Source organism: Acipenser ruthenus, chromosome 1 (genome assembly GCF_902713425.1).
Source record: "Acipenser ruthenus chromosome 1, fAciRut3.2 maternal haplotype, whole genome shotgun sequence".
Lineage (NCBI taxonomy): Eukaryota > Metazoa > Chordata > Actinopteri > Acipenseriformes > Acipenseridae > Acipenser > Acipenser ruthenus.
This window is the reverse complement of record NC_081189.1, coordinates 82,931,831-82,955,397: the sequence shown is the minus strand read 5'-3', so window position 1 is coordinate 82,955,397 and position 23,567 is coordinate 82,931,831. Positions and strand designations below refer to the sequence as shown.

General features: G+C 39.2%; 1 protein-coding gene across 1 annotated transcript in view; it reads right to left on the bottom strand.

The window, feature by feature from the left end:
- Nucleotides 1-23,567, bottom strand: part of LOC117420721 (testican-3-like) — a 98,464-nt gene that overhangs the window by 28,304 nt on the left and 46,593 nt on the right. Inside the window, exons 5-6 of the mRNA XM_034034287.3 lie at nt 19,537-19,654; nt 15,011-15,119 (exon numbers count right to left, since the gene is read on the bottom strand). Coding sequence (XP_033890178.3) covers nt 15,011-15,119; nt 19,537-19,654 — 227 coding nt within the window. The remainder of the gene's footprint in view (nt 1-15,010; nt 15,120-19,536; nt 19,655-23,567) is intronic.

The window sequence follows — 23,567 nt, the reverse complement described above, 5'->3', positions numbered from 1 at the left end:
TAAAAAAGTGCTTCGATATAGGCTTACGTGCCTGAAAAAGCTTACTGAGCACAAGAGTAGAAACAATGAACCCACAATTACTTTCTTACACAGCATATCTTAAGCTCAATGTTGATAAAAGCTAATAAACACCTTCCGAAAATGTTAAAAGAAGAAATTATTAAGTTCTCAGGGACACAGCAAATGCGATATAAGCATTGCACAAGAGAACTCATCTTTCAGCTCAGATAAGGGATTGATGTGGCTATTACCATGATAGTGATGGATAATATTTCTATGACAAGTGTCCCCATAGCCTTTTATTTTCCTGTTTTGAGTAACTGGTACAGATCCAGTGACTAATAGGTTGCAGTGGGATCTGCTAAAACTTCAGAGGACTGTTGCCATACAAATAAAACATGGAATCAGCCTAACCTGCAGGCTGTGATATCATGAATAACCTGCAAGCAGAACTAATATATATATTACATCTCTCTATCTATCTACACATTATATATATATATATATATATATATATATATATATATATATATATATTGTAAAATAGCGGGTTATGAGAAACAGCAGGGAGGGGGTTAAAACCTCCCTGCGAGAGAATGTACTGTTGTTTGGTTGTTTGCTTTATTGTTTCATTTAATTTGTTTAATTGTTTTATGGTTAATTATCATCCGCACCTGGGCGTTATTGGAAATTAAGCCCAGGTGCGGGGGTTTAAAAAGAGAGCAAGCAGTCTGCTCGAGGCTGCTGAATGGAAGGAGGCAGAAAGGAGTGCTCTGCTTCCTGGCAGTCCCGAGGGAAAGGTACAGTGCAAACCCGTGTGGTGAAGTTTTGATGGAACAGGGAAACGGCTTAGCCGTCCTGTGATAGTTAGGTTCCTGCGTGTGTAGTTAGTGCTCAGAAGAGCTAGGTGTTTATTTTGTGTACTTTGTTTTAATTTTGTGTTTATTAAAAATATAGCGCGTGAGCGCTGGAAAAAAATCAATTTCTCGTGTCTGGGTTGCATTCTTAAAGGGGCAACGAACCCGAGTGGTGCAAGTCGTTTACATATGGTGGCAGAGTGTGTGGGCGCCCCTACGACCCTAGAAATGGAGAGCATTGAACAGTTAATTGAGCGAATCAACCGCAATACTGCTGCGCAAATAGAGCAGCTGGAGAGATGGGAGAGAGAGATGGGGTTGGCTCCATTGAAGAAAAGGGAGCCAACAGAATTAGAGCTGCTGCTCCAAGAATGGGAGCAGGCTAGCGGAGCTCCGCAGCCTCCCGAGCCAGAGGGGGAGGAGCCGCCGCTGCCAGAGCCCAGAGGGGAGGAGCCGCCGCTTCCGGAGCCCAGAGAGGAGGAGCCGCCGCTTCCGGAGCCCAGAGGGGAGGAGCCGCCGCTTCCGGAGCCCAGAGGGGAGGAGCCGCCGCTTCCGGAGCCCAGAGGGGAGGAGCCGCCGCTTCCGGAGCCCAGAGGGGAGGAGCCGCCGCTTCCGGAGCCCAGAGGGGAGGAGCCGTCGCTTCCGGAGCCCAGAGGGGAGGAGCCGCCGCTTCCATAGCCCAGGGGGGAGGTGAAAAGTATACCTCCACCACAGCCCCGACCACCGCCCCTACGGTCCAGTCCGGCACCGCTGCGTCCAGTCCCTCACCCCTTGCTCCAGGACACCCGGCCGGTCTTCCCGGACCTTCCTGCGCTTTACCTTGAGCCCAGGAGTGTGCAGCACTGGCCACAGCTTTTCCCCTGGTTCCCTGCTGCGCTCTTCCCGAGCACCCAGACGTCGCTGGGCTGCTGCCAGACGTCGCTGTCGCTCCCCCTGTTCGCTGCTTCGCTTCCCCTGGGTGATCGGACATCACTGCGCCGGTTCCCAGGGGAAGATCTCTGCCCACTGCTGCATCCTCCAGTGCCACGGTCTACGCTCCGGTCGCCCCTTTCGATCCGTTGGGTCCCCTTGTCGCCGGTGCGCGGTCCTTACCTGGCTGAGCCGGGATGTGGACCGATCCACCCTCAAGCCTGCCCGTGGAAGAGGGCAAGAAAGGACATTTATGGACTTGAGGGTGGGTGGTTATGTTTTAGGGGAGGAGGTGGCCGTCTCGTGGCCTGTGTCTTGTAAAGACAAGGGGGGGGATGTGTAAAATAGCGGGTTATGAGAAACAGCAGGGAGGGGGTTAAAACCTCCCTGCGAGAGAATGTACTGTTGTTTGGTTGTTTGCTTTATTGTTTCATTTAATTTGTTTAATTGTTTTATGGTTAATTATCATCCGCACCTGGGCGTTATTGGAAATTAAGCCCAGGTGCGGGGGTTTAAAAAGAGAGCAAGCAGTCTGCTCGAGGCTGCTGAATGGAAGGAGGCAGAAAGGAGTGCTCTGCTTCCTGGCAGTCCCGAGGGAAAGGTACAGTGCAAACCCGGGTGGTTAAGTTTTGATGGAACAGGGAAACGGCTTAGCCGTCCTGTGATAGTTAGGTTCCTGCGTGTGTAGTTATTGCTCAGAAGAGCTAGGTGTTTATTTTGTGTATTTTGTTTTACTTGTGTGTTTATTAAAAAATAGCGCGTGAGCGCTGGGAAAAAAATCAATTTCTCGTGTCTGGGTCGCATTCTTAAAGGGGCAACGAACCCGAGTGGGTGAGTTTCATTTACAATATATATATATATATATATATATATATATATTAGGGCTGTCAATCACAGTTAACTTCTGGGATTAACACATACATTTTTTTGGAGATTCTTTTTTTTTTTAACACAGGTTAATCTCACTCCTCTGTCTTGACCCTCTTAGCATACCGTAATTAATTTCCTGCTGCACCATTTTAATACACTCGAGTGCATGCCTGGATTGAGTGTAGTCATCGTCTGAATATAAAATTAGTCACAGAACCACATTATGTAGCAAAACACTTAGACTTAAGGAGTTATGAATGGGAATTGTATTTAAAAAAAAATTCTGACATTGGATAGAAAGTGGGTTACTTGTAGCTGTCAAACTGGATGCCAGTATCACAGAAGTGCATCTAGTTTGCTTTACCACCTCTATGCTAAACATGCTTTCACTTCTCAAAATACACTTTATAGTAGTTCTTCTGCTACAGACAACAACAAATGAAACCCATCAGTTTTGACAGAGTACTCTTAGAAATTCAGGATTGCTGCAAACCCATGAATCAAGCTTAGTATGATACTATAACAGGTGCTGTTGCAAAGTGGATAGCTACCAAGTGCAGACCTGTTAACATTGTAGCTTTGTTTTATTTCAATAACCAAATTTATTTTAAACAATATTATTTACAATTATGGTTTTACAATTATGGAGGATATAACCGTTACTCAGTGAATGTTTTGTTTTATTTCGGCAATGTCAAGCTATTAATAAAAGATAATTTTAAATTATTATTATTATTATTATTATTATTATTATTATTATTATTATTATTATTATTAAACGCAAATGAAAAACATCAGTTTATGAGTAAAGGAAACTGTAAAGGAAACTGATAATTGTAAATGCAGTAAGGCGAGTAATAAACTGTGATTTAGCAGTTGGTTCAAACTATTTAACAACATGCTGTATTGTAAATAAATATACAACTATAAAGAGAATCCAGAAATAGGAAAACAGGGTTTTTATGCTGGGTTGTTTATTGGATAATAATAATAATAATAATAATAATAATAATAATAATAATAATAATAATAATAATAATAATAATAATAATAATAGCATCAGTAATAAAACAAACTTAAATGAGATGAATGCAGTAATTGTATCAATTAAATATGCGATTAAAACCAAGATTAACTGAGAGTTAAAAAAAAAAAGTATCTCAAGATTAATCGTGATTAATTAATATAATATATTTACATATATATATATATATATATATATATATATATATATATATATATATACACACACACACACACACACACACTCTATATGTTATGGTAATGTGGCCCAACCAGAACTGCAAGTTTAGCGCTCCTGCACACATTTATTAAATACAGCAAACACTGGAACAAAACAAAATACATAAAACACAGGAACAAAATAAAAGCCTGCAATAATGAATAATCCAGTTTTCAGCATATCTGGTGCACATTGTTCTGCGACATTGTAGAAAGTAAATAGTTTTTTATTTATTTCATGCTCAGGTATGAAAAGCTGCTCTCCCCTGACACGACAGGCACAGTCAAAAACACACGCAATACAAAGGTTAGGATACCGGTCCAACAAATTTCCCTTAGATGTAGTTGAGCATAGGAAGAGGTGAAGGCGATACATTGGCTGGAAATGCATTCAAACATGCAGGCCGGAACACACTGCCCGATGCGACCGTCGCATCTCAATGGAAGAGGTCACGTCGCCAAAGAATCTTTGCGAAACCCTATTAATGTATTTTATGTATTTTCATTGTTTTTACTGTTGTATTTAATGTACTATGCCCTGTATTTCACTGTATTTAATGTATCATGCATTGTTCCTCACTCTCTTGTAAAACACTTTGCATTGGTGGTCCACTATGAAAGGTGCTATATAAAATACTGATTTTTAAATTTGTGTAGGATCTTTATCTATACAAGGCAGCTCCACTGTGACCAAATGTTATTTCAATTAGAATGTTGGTAACCATGGTGTTGGTGCATGTTGAATATGATAAAGGGGTTTCGCTAAATGAGACATTTCTCAGGTGCTTAAAAAGTGTAGTGTTTTTTTAAGCATAAAGGTCGATTTCACCCATTCTCTGCACAATTGAAATTCTTCCAAAAATAAACATCAGTATTAATCGTCAATTTGGCAAAAAATAAAAATCGAATAGTAGCAGGCCTAGTTATTATCATAACCCTGTTTCCCTGAAATAGAAATGTATCCATTACACAATGGGTTAACCTATTACACCGATTCAACTGAACACTTCTACCAAAGCTGCGTCTTACGCTTGCGATGTCAGCATACAGGAGACAAAACTGTGTGGATGGCGCTCAGTGCCATAAAGTTTCTTCAGCCTACTGCATAGAATGTACGCAGCAACCAAAGAATTGTAATGGATACATTTCTATATCAGGGAACAAGGGTTATGATAATAACCTAACGTTCCCTTTCAAGTACGATATGTATTAAGAACATAAGAACATAAGAACATAAGAACGTTAACAAACTATCTTGCTCGTTTGGTTGTTAGTAGCTTATTGATCCCAGAATCTCATCAAGCAGCTGCTTGAATGATCCCAGTGTGTCAGCTTCAGCAACATTACATTACACAATGGGCAAGTATACCCAAGCTGTATCCATACTAAGAGTGCGTTGAAGCAGCTCTCGCACTCTGGAGAGTCGATATGACTATCTCCGACTAACTGGCTGAAACGGAGCTATTCAGGGGCCAGACCCAGAGCTGTAGGCTCGATGGGTTGGGGTGTCACAACCTCCCCTGCGCCTGACTGAGCAGGTTGCGATGCAGTGGCAATTGCCAAGGCTGGTGCCGCAACAGCTGCACCAGCGTGGAGAATCACATTCTCCTGGACCATTACGAGGCCACTAAAAGCACCCTGGCTCGTTCTTGCATGATTTTCTCCAGGCACATTGGAAGCAATGTTACCGGTGGGAAGGAATAAAGGACCCTCGTTCCCCAGAATGGAGAACCAGAGGAGACAATGAGCGGATTCCAGGGAGGCAAAGAGGTCGACCTCTGCTCTCCCGCACCTGTCCCAAATCAGGCTCATCACCTCGGGGTGGAGCTTCCACCCTGAGCCGCATGGGACTCCTTGTTAGGAGGTCTGCGACGTGTTTTTTGCTCCTAGCAGATGTCTCGCTCTCGGGGAGAGCAAGTGCGTGTGAGCCCACAAGACGATTTTGCAGGTTACCCAATGAAGATGGGGCGAGCGCAGGTTGCCCTGGTGGTTGATGTAAGCCACCACGGTTGTGTTGTACATCCTGATCAACACGTGTCTCCCCTGCTCCTGAAGAAACTCTGCAAGGAAAGAAAAACTGCCTGCAGCTGCAGGACGTTTATGTGTAGCCCCACCCAAGGGCTACACATGGTGCCCCAGCCTGAGCCGGAGGCATCCGTGGTGATCACTTCGCCTGGTGATACTGCCCAATGCCACACCTAGACACAGATGAGCTGGCTGTTTCCACCACGAGAGGGCCTCTATACAGTGTCAAGACACCGACAGGTGGAGATGTGGTTGCAAGAGGGGATGATTCACCCTGCGATTGAACCACGCTCGGAGAGGATGCATGCGGTATAGACCCAATGGAACGGTCTGGGATGCTGCTGCCATCAGGCCCAGAAGCCTCTGGAAGGTGACAACCTTCCGTGTCGCGCCAGGCTGAAATGGCCTCAAGCACATGTGGAGCCTCTGGATTCTGTCCTCCGACACTTCCGTGTGCGCTACTGCCTGCACTGGAGACTTAGCGAGCCAGTCATCAGGTAGTTGAGCACTCTGATGCCTTGCAGCCTCAGAGGGGCCAGGATAGCCTCCATGCACTTCGAAAAAGGTGAGAGGGGCTAAAAAAGGCTGAACGGCCTAACACAGAACTTGTAAGCAGACCCTTGAAAAGAATACAGCAGATATTAGTGTCCGGGTCTTATCGGGACATGGAAGTAGGCATCTTTCAGTTCCACTGTAGGGAACCAGTCACCCGGTCTGACAGACCGCAAAAGCGGTTTCATTGTCAGTATCTTGAACTTCCTGTGCCTCAAGAACAGATTGTGCTGTCAGGTCGAGAATGGGCCGTATGCCACTTTCCCTTTTTGGCACCAGGAAGTACTGGGAATAAAAACCTGACTCCAGGATAGCCCTTCTTTGTAACATGGTCTTCACCTCTTGGAACACCACCAGGGCATCTTAAGGGTTGGAGACAGAAGTCGTAACTACTCCCGAAAAGGGGGGAGGGCCCTGTTTGAATTGGAGCGAGTAACCAAGCTGCACTGTGGTGAGCACCCAGATGTCCGTGGTGCTTGATCGCCAGTATTCCAGTTGGCTCCTTCAATAAGGGCCCTGGACCTGTGGCAGCAAACCCCTAGGGCTGCTGCTGAGCCGCTAGTGGTTTTGCCGTTGCTTTTTGTGCGTAAAGCGGTTGGTGATATTGGTGGCGGTGCCCCCTCTGTGTCTGGCCGCCCCTATGGCGGAGAGTCTCCTGACCTGCAGGCACTGTCAGCTGCTGAGTCTGGAGCTGCTGAGCCTTAGGACACCAAGATGCTGTTTGCTTCTTGGCTTGAGGAGCCTTTTTGGGCAGCAAGCGAACCAGCTCTTTAGTGGACTTGCGCACCTTCTGGGAGCACAGCAAAAGTTCGTCCACTGCTGGACCGAACGTATGGCCTGGTGTGACCAGTGATTCACTGACAAGTGTAGACTGGTAAGCCACCAGGATGCTCATGTAGTTACCCAGCCAGATAGCTTGAGCTTATGCTGCATAGACCTTTTTTAACATTACCTCCATGACCTTGCAGTGTTTGTTAGGGCACAACACATCTCTGGAAAGCACCACCAGATGTAGGCCCAACGGAGGCAATGGATGCTGCGACAAGAGGAAAGTGGCCAAGCCCCAACTCCTCTGTGTCGGGGACCCAATATAGAAGGTCAGCAGCCATGCACCCCAATCAGCCCCAAGACACCACACACAGTGATGACACAACTTCGATATGGCAGTGGAACAGTATATTTTTCAGACACCTTGGGGTATACAGAAATAACAAAAACACCCAAACAGACACAGTTACAATGGCAAGCAAAAATCTACAAACAGAAAGAAAAACATACCATTCCACTGACACAAGCTGTGGGGATTTACAGGCTGAACTGGAACCACGAACATTATTATAATGGTACCTTACGCCGTATAGTAAATTATGCATCATGTGTGCTTTTGCTGTTAAATATCAAAGCGGTGTCATTAACAGTTTCAATTCTAATTTTCCTCTGCAACACAATGTGACTGTACACAGGGAACGTCTGAAATAATGGCAGACAATATTTCAACATCAGATTGTTCAGAAACTGATAGGGAGATGGAATTTGTGGCCGAATTCGACATTCCCACTCAAAGGTGTGTAGATGATTGTGCATGTGTTGTGTCAGGAAATGTAAATGAAATCCAAATACGAAGGATGAAAAAATGCAATATTAGCCTCATTAGCTAGTTTATCTGATACGTGTCCATTCTGCAAACATTCCGAATCAGCAGGAGCTATATCTAAGAGTTTGGGTACATATATTCAAATAACACAGTGCTGCTATAATTGTGGGTAGATCCCTTCATTAGTTGGAAATGAGAACAACTCTGTTTTGGTTTTCTTTTCCCCTCAACCACTTACACAGCACAGACCTTTTTTTTTTTTTTTTAATTGAATGCAACATTAATCATAATAATACATCAAAATACAACATGCGAAGGAAAGATGTACAATGTGAAAGATGTCTACTACACAAAACGAAAGCAGGTACAAGTTCCTTCTTTATGGAAAATTAGACGGACCATGTTTGTCACACAGACTAGTGTGTTTCCACGCTGAGGTAATATAGCTTACACAATCCTTCATGCGCTGGACAGTGCACAAGGAAGTCAAGTTTTTTTGGCTCAGAAGAGATGCTCCAGAAGAATGATTCTGGACATTGGCAGTGCAGCATTATGCAAATGTTTGGATGCATACAGATTATTATACAATGACCAAATACATTTAGAACAGCAAGGTGGGATAGTTTATGTTTTATCTTTCATGTAGTGCTGATGTACCCTTTAAGCACTAATAACAAGATCCCTGGGTTGATTATGATTGATTACTTTGTGAATGAAAGATTTATCATGGATTTTGGATGACTACTTCTATTACAATACATCAAACTCTGGCACAAATCTGATCAAACTAGCTATTGGGCAATAATAAGTACAGAAAGCAAAAAAAAAAAAAAGTAGTTTATCTTGATAGAAAGGCCCACAGTATGGAGGACGGTCAATTTTTAGGTTGAGCTGTTTATTTTATAAGTACAAACTAACTAAACACTTACAGAACCTGTAGTGTAATTAACTGCACATCAATTAAGAGACATGTAAACAGAATTAAAACTGACACAAAAATTGCAAACAAAAACCAGGCATCCCATGTGCCATAGTGAAAGGGGAATGGTTTGTAAAAAATAAAATGGATAGATGGAAAAATGATTACTTAGTTCTTACATAAAATAGGTATATATTTGAAGAATGTATCTTCAATATTTTCTGAAATATGGCAGCAGGTTAAAAAACAATTTGTATCCACAAAAAAGAAAGCATCTGTAAATGAACTTCAGAGTAACATTTTAAAGTGTGTGGGATTTATAATCTGGAAAAGGAAAAGTATGATTGTCTCTATGACAAGAGGTTAACATGATGAGGTAGTAAAACTGCAAATGTCACCTGAACTCCAGTAATGACATTGGAACAAATGAATCATATACTACTGTACAATCGTTTACATGTTCAGTGCAATTCAATTGAAACACAGGGAATACATACTTGTTAAAAAATAAAAGTAGCTGTCTTTCACACAGCTCAACCCTCAGCTTTGCAGAACAATTCCAGTGTACTGTACACCAAATGCACAATAAAACCCAATTAAAAAACAATCATAATCAAATGATCAAAATAATTTCACAAGCTTACAAGAGGCGCTAAAAGCTGAGGCACAATAAATTAGTCTAAGTACCAACTCAGGTAAAAGGCGATTCAGCTTGTGTGGTGTGTTTAGGGACCTCTAGAGGTTCTTGGAAAGTCATGTTTCCATACTCTTTTTGTGAATAAGGTTTTTCAAAATGGCAGAGCTGAGTGCACCTATCACTGTTATTTCGCTTAGCTACATGTAACTGTAACTACGGCTTTCCTCCATTAAACTGCATCAAACTTTGTATAGAGACAGTCAAGCCTTTTGTAAACCTGCCCGACTTGTCTCAGTTTACTTACACAGCCTGATTGTTAGGCTGTTCGCTTTGAAGATAGTGGCTTTATCAATTAATCAATCAATCAATCTTTATTTTATATAGCGCCTTTCATAGTGGATCACCATCACAAAGCGCTTTACAAGATAGTGAGGAACAATGCATAATACATTAAATACAGTGAGATACAGGGCATAGTACATTAAATGCAAACGGTAAAAAACAATGCAAATACATTAAATACAGGCATAATACATTAAATAAAATGCTAGGATGTGAATTCAGTCATTAGTGTTGCAGCTGTCACTCTCAACAAAAACTTTCTAATTGTATTTTCTATTTCAAAGAACAACAAAAACATCAAATTCATTTTGTGATATTCTAAACTTTGGAAGTAAATTTATTTGGAAGTATCTGCATGTATAAACTGTAACATCCTATATACAGTAATCTCTGTAGTATATATTAATTATTTCTGTTTATTTTATATTTGATATCATCTGTGAAAATAACAGTTACTGTATTGGCTATATGTTTTTTGTTTCTTTCATTATGTCAGCGTGATAGTGATATTCTATCTGGCAACCGCAGATAGAATGTAATGTAACTATATAATACCTTCAAGGTAGAATACATATATTATTTAAATTACCAAAATCTATAATTTTTTCATTTTTCTGTGTGTATATTTTATGATTTTACAAAAAAAAAAAAGTTTTGTTAGTATGAAAATATAGTTCTGTGTTCTGGCAAACAGCTGGAAATAAAACGGACATAACATGCTTGGCTGTGGGGTGACATCTATGACAAAAACGCTGTAAAAGGGTTAATAATTATAACATGTTGCCCTTTCAAGGTGACCTCATAATCTTACACTGAGTTTCTAGTTTATTTAAATGTATTGCTCATTTTCTTACTTCTTTCTACTAAACAAAATGTACAATTGTTAACAGTAAACTAGTGTCAGACATGATGTTTGAGTATAGCTCTAACTTCAGAACTCTGGTATATTTGAATTATTATTATTATTATTATTATTATTATTATTATTTATTAACCATATCTGTGTAACTGCTGAGCTCTACAGTGTCATCAGCAGGGATCCTAGTTTTCCACAATAACAAAAAAAAAGAAATTCTGTAATAAAAAAAATAAAAATCTCAGTTATTCCGCAATTAAAATAAAAGGCAAATATGCCCCCCCCCCCCCCCCCATTTTATTTACCATTTTATCATTTATTTTAGCAGACGCCTTTATCCAAGGCTACTTTATTATTTGTTTATTTAGGAGACACCTTTATCCAAGGCGACTTACAGAGACTAGGGTGTGCGAACGATGCATCAGCTGCAGAGTCACTTACAATTACGTCTCACCCGAAAGACGGAGCACAAGGAGGTTAAGTGACTCGCTCAGGGTCACACAGTGAGTCAGTGGCTGAGGTAGGATTTGAACCGGGGAGCGCCTGGTTACAAGCCCTTTTCTTTAACCACTGGACCACATAGCCTCCTACACACAGGCCCTACTATCATGTGTAGTAGGGCCTAATAATAATAATAATAATAATAATAATAATAATAATAATAATAATAATAATAATAATAATAAAAAAATAGTATTTATATTAGTTTACCTCCGAGTTAGTCTTTGTCATCTAGATGGCTATTGCTAAACTCAATGACCCGATCTTTAGGAGTGATTTTTATCGTTTTCGGCATCTTTAAGCAGCTAGTTCAGTAGTAACAACGTACTGGATACTGAAGTAAACTGCAGGTACGTTTCAACATAAATGTGACAATGTGCCTTGTTCAACCTTGAACTCTGTACACCAGAAGCAGTTTTATTGAACAAATATGTTTAAATTATACCTAAATATAAAACAATTTCCTGCGTTGATGATCATATATGATACGTGTACTGATTTGGTTATCAAACAAACAAAAAAAGCTGTGCATGTTTTTTGCCCCGCCCCAAAGAGTAAAACTAAAAATTCTCCGCCAGAATAAAAATGCAGTGTTTTTCCACGGCAAACAGATTCCTAGAATACGTGGTCATCAGGTCATTTTAGAGGTACTTTTTTAGGTAAAGATAGTCGTACACATGTATTTTTATAAATAAAAATGGTATTGATTCATGGTTATGTTTAAAAACTTAAACTTAAAAACTAGGGATGTTTTAAGTCAGCAGTTATTCATTTAAACAGAAAGAAAGATGTTAAAAATGTAATAATTGGGTTCCTGAGTGGCGCATCCAGTAAAGGCACTCCACGGGGAGTGCAGGATGCGCTCTATATTCTGGACTGGGTGGCTGCATGGTGAGTCCGCAGTGTGAAAAAAAGCGGTCGGGTGACGGCACACGCTTCGGAGGACAGTGTGTGTTCGTCTTTGCCCTCCCGAGTCAGCGCAGGGGTGGTAGCGGTGAGCTGAGCTTAAAAAATAATTGGCCATTCTACATTGGGAGAAAATAATACAAATAATTGGCAACGACTAAATTAAAAAAAAAAAAGAAAAATGTGATAATTGAAAAATACAAAATGATGCTTTTGCCATCTGTGAACAGGATGGCTGTAGGGGTGACGTCAGACCAGAAACACAGACTCAGGAAGTAGCGGGACGAAACTGAGACGCTATGGCGCTCAACATTTTATTAAATAATAATCAAACAAAAGAGTTAAACAAACCAAGACACACAAAAAATGGCACGTTGGCCAAACAAATAAACAAATAACAAATAAGTATCGTGCTGGTGTATAAACCAGCACGCTAAGCAATTGTTATATTTTCAGTTAATTTTCTTTAGTCTTGTTCTCTACTCCGAACACTCTCTTCAATAATGAGCTTGGAGTGGGTCTTTTATATCTGTGGCTGAAGCCTTAATTACCTATTAAACAATGACCTTATTAAGGTTCCAGCCACATTCCCACAAGTTTTACCGGGATGGGGATTCAAACCCATCCACACCAGCTACACTTTGAGACAGGCTTTTTCGCCGGTCTCAAATAGTAAATAATGATGGATGGCTTTTGTTACTATATATATACAACTACAAATAATAATAATAATACAATACAAATAAATCATAAAAATAGCACACCATATATACATAGGGGCGGGGCTCCCCGTCACATATGTTCCCCCTTGTGCGCAGCACACATGGCCTCAAAGGCCACCTCCCCCCTTAGTACCAAAGTCCCGGTAAATTTTCCGGCCCAGAAACTGGGGCAAGCATGTGTCCTTGGGTGGTGGCCATGGTGGGAGGTCCTCCTCCCATCACAACACTAACGGCCAGGCTAACCGTTCACTGCCAGGCTCTTCCGGCCAAGGCAAACCAGGCAACTGAATTGCTGCCTGTGGAGGGGGTCTCCTGACCTCCGCCCCCTTCTTCGTAGCCGGTAGCTCCCTCTTCTGGGGCTCCGGCCACAGTATGTCCAGCAGCGAAAGTGCTGCTGGGGAAGGTGGTCTCCTGATCCCCCGCCCCCCCCCCTTCTTCACAACCAACGGCTCCCTAGCTGACAACGGAAAGGCTGAGAGAGAGCTGTAATCCACTGCAGGACCAAAAGTATGCCCCGGTCTAATGGGGGTATCTAACAGTGGTGCTTTATCCACCTCAGGCATGCGTGCCTGGGAATGCCAAATCGGCCTTCTTTCGGCTATCAAAGCAATAAGATTCCTGCCCACAGGCTGCCCGTTCAGTTTGGAGACACGGAGCAGGTTTTTGTTCAGGCTGCCTGTCTGGAGCTTTTTCAGTTTATATGCTGTTGTAATTCCCTAGCCGTGCAGCGAACTCACCAGCTGAGCCAGCTTTAGAATTATTTCGGTGACCCAACACTGTTTGTTTGTTAGGGCAGCTAGCATCTTTGGTCAGGAGTGCTAGTTTAGGCGCCTGTACCAGAGTGGCAATTGAAGCCTCTACTGGTGGAAACTGGGCCAAATCCAGCTTCTCTGCTGTAGCCGGGTGACCCGAGGAGGAATATATTTCAAAAAGAAAATCTGTTTATTTTTATACTGCAGCTTGAATGTATTGTTTTTCTGTAAAGTAAAACTAAACAAATGTAAGAATAAAACTGCTTATCTACATGTTTTATACACATTGCTATGTAGATTTGATGTTTGATATTCCTGGCAATAATGACACTTTGCAGCTTTAAATTTTAGATGCCAAGTCTTCGCTTGCTCTCACCACCAATCCTCCAGACTCTCAGGCTCAGCACATCAGCTGCACTCAGATGGACAGGCAGGCTTACTTGCTTGCTGGGTGTCACTCACAGTATACATAAACAAAATTGTTTACTGCATTTTAATACACACTGGTGTCTGCAATTACTGTACTATTTACTTGAATATTTCTTGCACTGACTTTAAAAGGTCCAACGCAACCACGCTCTACCCATTTTAGAAACTGCTGATCGGCTGCATTTAGTACTAAAAACGAGGACAACTGAAGGCGCTATCGTCATGACCAACCAAGACTTTCAGATTTAAAATGTATACTGATGTATAATTATGAAAAAAAGCTGACTATCCAAGGGGCCAGTAATTCTTAAATCACCTGTAATGGCAGTAAAATTAACTTCTTAAAGCTGTTGACCCAAACATGCTTTGATCTTTAGGCAGTTAACTTAATTTTTAAGAATGTGATAAGGTAAAAAAAAAAAAAAAAAAAAAGCTTTGACCTGAGCAGTAGTGCACAAATCCCTGCGTGGTCATGTGATCGCTAACAACCAATGTAATTTTTTTAATAAGCTAAATCACTCTTTGGGTTGGTTTTGATTCATGCATATCCTGTTATGTGTTATTGCTTACATAATTCTACAGAATTAAAAGCGGTAAGAAAATAAAAAAAAAAACACACTCAGCATTTTAGTCATCAACATGTAGTTATGAGTTTTTTAGACAAGGCTGGTCTCTGGTAGTGGACAGGACTTCAGAGATACCTCCCTGCATTGCTGCTGTCAACTCTGTTACTTGTGAAATGACTGTTGTAGTGAAGTGGTAAAGAATACAAAATAGCTCTGTCAGAGAGTTATGCTGTTCATTAAATATTTCTAGATCCCACTGCACTGGAGAATGTGTGAATCAAAACTGAGAAATGCTCCTTCATACATACATAAATCAATATGATCACCTTACCTTTATTTTCTTCTTTACTCTTAGATTTATTGGAAAGGCATGGGCAATGTCCGTTACACTTTACTGAGATTTGTTTGCCTGAAATGCACGCTTGATACTCCAGTTTGCACTGAAAAATAAAACAAATTATTATAAATGATATATATATATATATATATATATATATATATATATATATATATATATATATATATATATATATATATATAATTTCCTTAGCATTGTTTAAATTAGTCAGGACTCATCTACTGTTATGATCTTTCAAAAGTAAGTATGCTGTTAAACTAACTTACCGATTTAATTTAATACTATTTGTATAATGTAAAGAAATATACCAGACACCAGGATAAAATAAGTACAAAGATGTAAAAAGATGCAAAAAGTAGATAAAAGCTATCGAAGGGGGCGTGACTACAGGTATTTCCGGGGATGTGACGAATCAATCTGTTCCTTTGTTACGGTTACTGCAAGAACCTGTAAAGGAGACAGAGTGTAAATGTACCGTGAGTGTTTTGTTCTAACTGTTGTCATTGTTAGACGGCTAACACTAACCGGGAGCTGTCACTACACTGCACCACTGTTTCACGATTGTTGTCTTGCACCACACCTGCACGAAGAGAACTCACTGGCTGGAGAAGTGAATGTGGCTGTGTTATGTTATTATTATTAGTGTCTTATTATTTCAGGACTGAAACCCTTGTTTTGCACGGAGCGATACACATGGCTGTGAAGAGCCTGTGCTTATTATTTAAGTGTTGTTGACACGCAACCCAGCCAAATAAAGAGCTGTTTAATTGTGAACTGTCTTGTCTGTCATTTCTGGAGCACTGCATCACTACTGCACCTGCGCACTGCAAACCACTCGTTCACATAGCCCCACAGTGTTCAAACTCAATGTCCAATTCTGGACATTCTACAGTAAGTTAATAACCTACTCCGTTACATTTTAGCTGTTGTGCAAGTCAGTGGTACTCCCCTTAGTTTTCCCGTTGCTTGTTTATTGGTTGAACCCAATACATTCTACTTTGCCTCTTTCTTCTTATTTGAAGCAATAACCATGCTACAGCTTGCACCCAATCCATATTACTATGTCAAAATGTTATCCAAAACTAGAACGGGATGGGAATCGCAGCATTTATCAAACCTGTTTTTGCAATTGTTTTCGCAGGTGTGACAGGGTATAGTCAGACAGTGTTCCTTTTCATGGGAAGTAACACACAGGACCAAACACAGTCACGTTTTGTTTTAAAGCTTTATTTTTTTGCATTTTTTACACTTTTTGATGAAGAAAAACTCTCTCTCTCTCTCTCTGCTGTACACCTTTAATGTTCCGTAGGTAAAGAACATGTTCAGCTTTTTTTTTTTTAAAGCCACCATCGTTTCCAGTATTGTAGTCATGACATTAAAGTGTATAATATTTTCACAAAATGAGTCCCCAACCCCTCTTTCATTAGAAAACTGAACAAAGTGGTCCTTGTCTGATCTTTTAAACCATTTCTCATTGGCTCATTGACAGCTTGTAGACAGACTCATAGGTAAAAACCTCCTTTATATACTATCAATTAGAAAAATGCAGTGATAATGTCTACATCTGACAGCACATGCAGAGCCTCTGCATAAAGCCAATAAACTTGCATCAGGGGAATAGATGTATTTCAAAACCCTTTAAGTTAGTTATAATCAGGGCTTCTGTTTTTTGGTTTTTATTAATTGTATTTTTCAGTGCTTATTTTTAGCTATTTTTGAGTAATGTAAATCCTTTGTTTTTTTCGGGGCTTTCGTTTTTGATATACTGTATGAAATTTGTGTTTCGGTTACTTTCCAAAATGCTTGAGCGTTTTTTTTTTTCTGTCAAAATATGTATAGTAGTAACTCGACAGTACTTGCACACTTAAGTTGTACCTTCTTTCCTTTGCTGTCTTCCACAACGAAATCCCTATGATCACAGGCACATTCTTCTGGGGTTTTTGTGTGTAGGCATTTTTGTACATTTCGCCACAATTCTGTTTTAAATCCTCTGTATCTTAACTGTAATACAGCTTTAAATCCTGCTAACAAGCCTCCATTCCTGATTGTAATCTCGTTTTAAATCTCGCAAGGAGTTTCCAATAGAAATGTAGGAGTGTCACTCAGTAGTTGGTGATCCACAAAGCAATACTGAAAGCTGAAACTCACTCCAAGAAACAAGACTTCTCGTTGCATTAGAAAATTAACTGAAATGGTGGAGGTGGAGGGGGGCGGGCAGTAAGTATGTATAACCTTTATAAAAGTATATATAAAAAAAATGAAATCATCTTTCTGCAACATGCTTTTTATATTCCCCTAGGAAAGTTTACACAATTGTTCACAAATAACTGGCACACTGCACAACTGTGACACTATGTAAGTTTACAATAATCTGAATAGGGTATTGCGTGAAAGAGGTGTTCCATGCAAATATACTGAAGTGATGCAGCTAGGCAAATTTTACAATCCAGCGCTCTAATGACTGCACATAACGGCTGGTATAAAGCCAATATCTACCACATCTTTACTCATCCAAATTTGTGATAAACCACAGAGCAAAAAGAAAAGCTAGAAACAATAAGAAAATCATCCAATGCAGTGATCAATGATCCAATCATCACATAAGTATTTAACTTGGAGTTAAAGCTAAACTATTGCAAGTTAAATAAAATAATGAATATTCAGTGAACTATAGTGCAATTTATAAATGTCAGTTTCTCAGTATTAAATGATTCATAGTTTTAACATGAAATTAATAAATAAAGAGTCACATTTTGTTAAATTAACCACATCTGCTATTGAATAAAATGGTACAGTTTAAAAGAACCCTGTAAAGACAGAACATCAACCCAAGTTATAAGTGTACCTGAAATTGTAGAAACCTTCACAGAAACCTACATATGTATACCACAGAATCTAGCACTCCCCTTTCTTGTTGCCTGTGATGCCCTTTTAGCTACTTTGAGAGGAGTTGTGAAGATACCATTGGCAGTCTCTGAAACAGATTATAATCTCTGTGGTTATTTTCAGCATAGGTAATGGGTATATTCCAAATATTTCAATATAAAAAATCCCATTTGCAGAATCACATTTACACATTACATGCTTTTACTTTCACCTTTCAATTAATTACACTTAGAGCTTCTGATATTTGATTTTAACCGATAAAACACCCTCGATACAAACAATTAAATTGGTGTATATCCAATAAACACTGGAAAAACATTGGAAATGGTTACTAAATTTACGTTAACTTGACCCCTTTCCTGTGAAAGAATAACCAAAAAAAAAGAAAAGTTTGGGCAATGTCCCACCTTCCTGACTTGCTTCTCACATTGATTTGTTCTGAATACTTTAAACCCACCCCAACTACTGAGTGGCAGCAAATTCCTACATTTCTATTAGGATGTAACATGCTTGCAAGATTTGAAACACGATTACAATTAGAAACAGAGCATTATTCTTGTGGAATTTAAAACAGAATTACAAATTGTGGCAAAATGTAAAAAATATGCCTGAACAAAATAAAAAACACCAGAAGAATATGCTTGTGACCATAAGGATTTCGTTGTGGAAGACAGCAAAGGCAAGAAGGTACAACTGAAGTGTGCAAGTACTGTCGAGTTAAAAACATATTGGAAAAGAAAAAAACGCACAAGAATTTTGGAAAGTAACCGAAAACAATAATTTCATACAGTATATAAAAAGCGAAAGCCTAAAAAAAACGCCCAGATATACATAAATCTCAAAAATAGCTAAAAATAAGCACCTAAAAATTACACTGATAAAGAAAACAAAAAACAGATGCCCTAATTGTACTATACAACAGCTGATGTAGCTATCCCCGGTTAGACAAAATAGTAATAATCCAGGAAAACACAACAGGAAATAATAATGGTGAATAATAATAATAAAAAAAAAAAACATCACAACTACACCCTCATCCAGTTTCACATGAATATCCCCAATCTACTAATTTGTAAGCCTTGTTCAGGATTTTGCTGTCTCTATGCTTTTATCTTCCTTTTTAGTATTGCCATGGTGAAGTGTGTGCTTATTGTTCAGCAGTTTAGGAGAATGTGCTGAAGTTCCAGCATGGAGGGAGGAAAGCAAATATAATTTTACTAAAATATATCATAGGATTTGTGCAGTTGTGAAATAATCTCACACCAAAGATGTACGATATAAAACACAGTGATTTTAAACTTTAATTTAATTTGTACTTTAAATATATATTTTTCCAGGTCAAAGTCCATTTGCTTAATGCCACATTCACACAGAAGAGGTACATGCAGATTTTGCTGAAAATGTACTTTGAAAGTACTTACCCAAGCCATGCACAACATGGCTATGTCCTATCCATTCATTCTACTCTGTTAATTGCACTTATTCTTCCATTAGCAGTATTTTGACATTTTATAAAATAAAAAAATGAAGAAACAAACATTGTGCATTTTTTGTAAATCAAATCATAAACTTAAAAATGTTGTTTCACACATCATAGAAGAATAACTGTTCACCTTAATGGAGTATGTATGTCCATCAGTTCCACAGACAGGAGCAGGAAGGATGACTGGACATTGCTTGCATTTTGAGGAACTAGACCCTGGCTTTTGGGTGAGGCCAACTTCTTTCATACTGAAAGCAAAAGACAGAAAGTGTAATTGTGAGAATTGCTTTTGTCGTTAGACAGTATATGACCTAAACAGTGTGAATACAACTATCCGTACATTATTAGTTTGAAGTGGACAGTGCAGGAGACAGCAACATAAGTAATGTGTTTGAAACTGCATAGGATGTTCACATGTTTCGACTCCATATGGAAGAGTGCTATCTTCAATTTAAGGTTGAAATGAACAGTTTCTTTTAGTAGCACGCCTGAAAAATAGCTAATTCGAGAGAGAAAAACCACCATTTTGATGGATGGCTTTTGAAACTGAGCTCCTGAACCCTTTCTGAATAACAGCTACTTAAGTGTTCATCATTATTTAGTGAAGAATATCCACACTCCTGAAGTGCTCTTTAGGGAATACTTATGGGTGTTATGGGTGTCAGTGTTCGCAGAACCTCAAATACCACACAGCAAACCAGGCAGAAGTTCCTTCTTAAGAAAAAAAGGAAAAAGCAAAAAGGAAAAGCTAAAAATTACTGGGGGCACTTTCCCAGTGACAGAGAAATGTTTCACTTTACCTGTGCAACCTGTGTTCCCCTTGCCCAGGTAACATCTTCCAATAGAAGATAACATTAACTTTCCCCAACTAAAGGAAATGTTACCCTTTGCCTTGGTAACATTCATTATTTGAGGTAAGAACATAAGAACATAAGAAAGTTTAGAAATGAGAGGAGGCCATTCAGCCCATCTTGCTCGTTTGGTTGTTAGTAGCTTATTGATCCCAGAATCTCATCAAGCAGCTTCTTGAAGGATCCCAGGGTGTCAGCTTCAACAACATTACTGGGGAATTGGTTCCAGACCCTCACAATTCTCTGTGTAAAAAAGTGAGTCCTATTTTCTGTTCTGAATGCCCTTTTATCTAATCTCCATTTGTGACCCCTGGTCCTTGCTTCTTTTTTCAGGTCAAAAAGTCCCCTGGCTCAACATTGTCTATACCTTTTAGGATTTTGAATGTTTGAATCAGATCGGCGCGTAGTCTTCTTTGTTCAAGACTGAATAGATTCAATTATTTTAGCCTGTCTGCATACATTCTGGTCCCTATTCTTTGCACTCTTTCTAGAGCAGCAATATGCTTTTTGTAACGAGGTGACCAGAACTGAACACAATATTCTAGGTGAGGTCTTACTAATGCATTGTAGAGTTTTAACATTACTTCCCTTGATTTAAATTCAACACTTCTCACAATATATCCGAGCATCTTGTTGGCCTTTTTTATAGCTTCCCCACATTGTCTAGATGAAGACATTTCTGAGTCAACATAAACTCCTAGGTCTTTTTCATAGTTCACTTCTTCAATTTCAGTATCTCCCATATGATATTTATAATGCCCATTTTTATTGCCTGCATGCAATACTTTACACTTTTCTCTATTAAATGTCATTTGCCATGTGTCTGCCCAGTTCTGAATGCTGTCTAGATCATTTTGAATGACCTTTGCTGCTTCAACAGTGTTTGCCGCCACTCCTATTTTTGTGTCGTCTGCAAATTTAACGAGTTTGCTTACTATACCAGAATCTAAATCATTAATGTAGATTAGGAATAGCAGAGGACCTAATACTGATCCCTGTGGTATACCACTGGTTACCTCACTCCATTTTGAGGTTTCTCCTCTAATCAGTACTTTCTGTTTTCTACCTGTTAACCACTCCCTAATCCATGTGCATGCATTTCCTTGAATCCCTACTGCGTTCAGTTTGAGAATTAATCTTTTATGCGGGACTTTGTCAAAAGCTTTCTGGAAATCTAAATAAACCATGTCGTATGCTTTGCAGTTATCCATTTTCAATGTTGCATCCTCAAAAAAGTCAAGTAGGTTAGACACGATCTCCCTTTCCTAAAACCATGCTGACTGTCTCCCAGGATATTGTTACCATATAGGTAATTTTCCATTTTGGATCTTATTACGGTTTCCATAAGTTTACATATAATAGAAGTCAGGCTTATTGGTCTGTAGTTACCTGGTTCGGTTTTGTCTCCCTTTTTGTGGATCGGTATTACGCCGATTGAAAATGGATAGGTAGATGTACCTTTGTGTGTTTCCATGTTACAAACTTGTTAAAAAAACAACTCAGAAGTGAGCTAGTCAGGACATTATTTTGTTTTTGTTTTTACTATTATGAAAGAGTTAGATTTTACTTTCAAATAAAATGGTGCAAATTGTACATGAGCATTATTACATTGGTCCTATGTGTTGTGCACCAGAAACTACAGTACCTTATTTTAAATGATTAATCATTGAAATATACAAATCACATTTGATCTTAAACATGAATGTTCACAGGCTTATTATGGACACGTTGCTTATCTTCCAAGCTGTTTCTCCAATTAAACTGACAGTTACGACACATACAGCATGTAGAGGTGGTTTTATCTTTTCCTAGTTATTGGATTAAATAAAAGATAAGGTGGTGTCACAGGTTTTTCTTATTATTAAAAAGAAATCAATAGCTGCATGATTTCTTCAAAAGCACAAGTACTGCATTAGCACCACACACCCCCTCCACAGTTTGTCAGTTTGTTTCTAAACGAGTTGGATAAATTTGTAAATAAAAATAAAAAAACACCTTGTCTGCAACATTAAAAAAAAAGAAAAAACATCACAATTACTATTTCACTTCCACTTAAGCAAATCAGTAGAAAGTTGGTATTTAATTTCCTAGCTCACTGCTTTTTAATAAATGTGTTATCTGCAAAGGCAGGCATGACTTTTTACCATTGTTTATAATACAGAAATCCTTGTTAAACCATTGAAATAAATTCCAATAATTAAAAAAAAAAGTTGTAGTTTCCATCCATATATGAAAAAAAAAAAAAAAAACTAATTAAAGCTTCAGAAAGTTATCACTGTAAAAGTGAAAGTTCTGTTTGTCATTTAAAAGGCCATTACAATTGAATGACTGTTGGTTCCGTCTACGTGCTGCATCACTTTATGCGCAAACAAACACAGATAATACAACCAATTTGAATCCTTTCCAGGCTGGCAGAATGACAGCGCAGAATGACAGCACAGATTCTACAGAAGTGGTAAGTAGACTCAGTAAAGCCAGTGTATTTCTCACAAAGCTGCTTAATACTAAAATTTCAAACATAAAAACATATTCAGCTGATCTCATTGTAGAATGATTACACATTTTACACTGCCCCAATGCATGGTGTCAAAGCACAGACTTTTAAAAAAATAAACAATGCTACACTTTCTACTATATAGCAGGTGTGGCCAAACATCCTGACCCTACGAGCCGCATACCAACATGTTCATATGGCCAAGAGCCACAAGACACACACTGTATAATGTTTGCGAGCAATACATTCTAAATACTAGCATTGTTTCACTTTATTATTTTTTTTAATTCTCTCGAACATAACAGAATCTTGCACTTACTCTGTGCAGTAGTTGTTATCTCTTGATGGCAGCAAAATACACACAAACAAGGGATGTAACATTGCAGAGCCTACAGTTTGTGTCACCACATAAAAAGACAAGCTCTTGATGATCTGAATGCTTGGTTTAAAAACAAAATTAAAAAAAGCGCTTTTTTTAATATGACTGCAGCACGTATGAAATACTTGTGATTTTTTTTACATTACCTGCACATGATGAGACATAAGATATGTAAATACAGTATTAATTTTAGACCTGCAATATAACACTTAAACAATCATTGTCTATTCTAGCGCCAACACTCCAGTTTTATAGAAATATGGATTCATCTGAATAAGGACATTCGGCACGAGCGATATTCCATGCCATACAAAACTCGCTTGAGTCGTTAAATCACCTTTACTGAACGCCGAAGAGCATCTGCTGACTGCGGAGGTGTCTTTTTAAAGAGGACAGCTTGTTTCCAGGGGGATATTTAGATGAAAATTTGTTGTGAT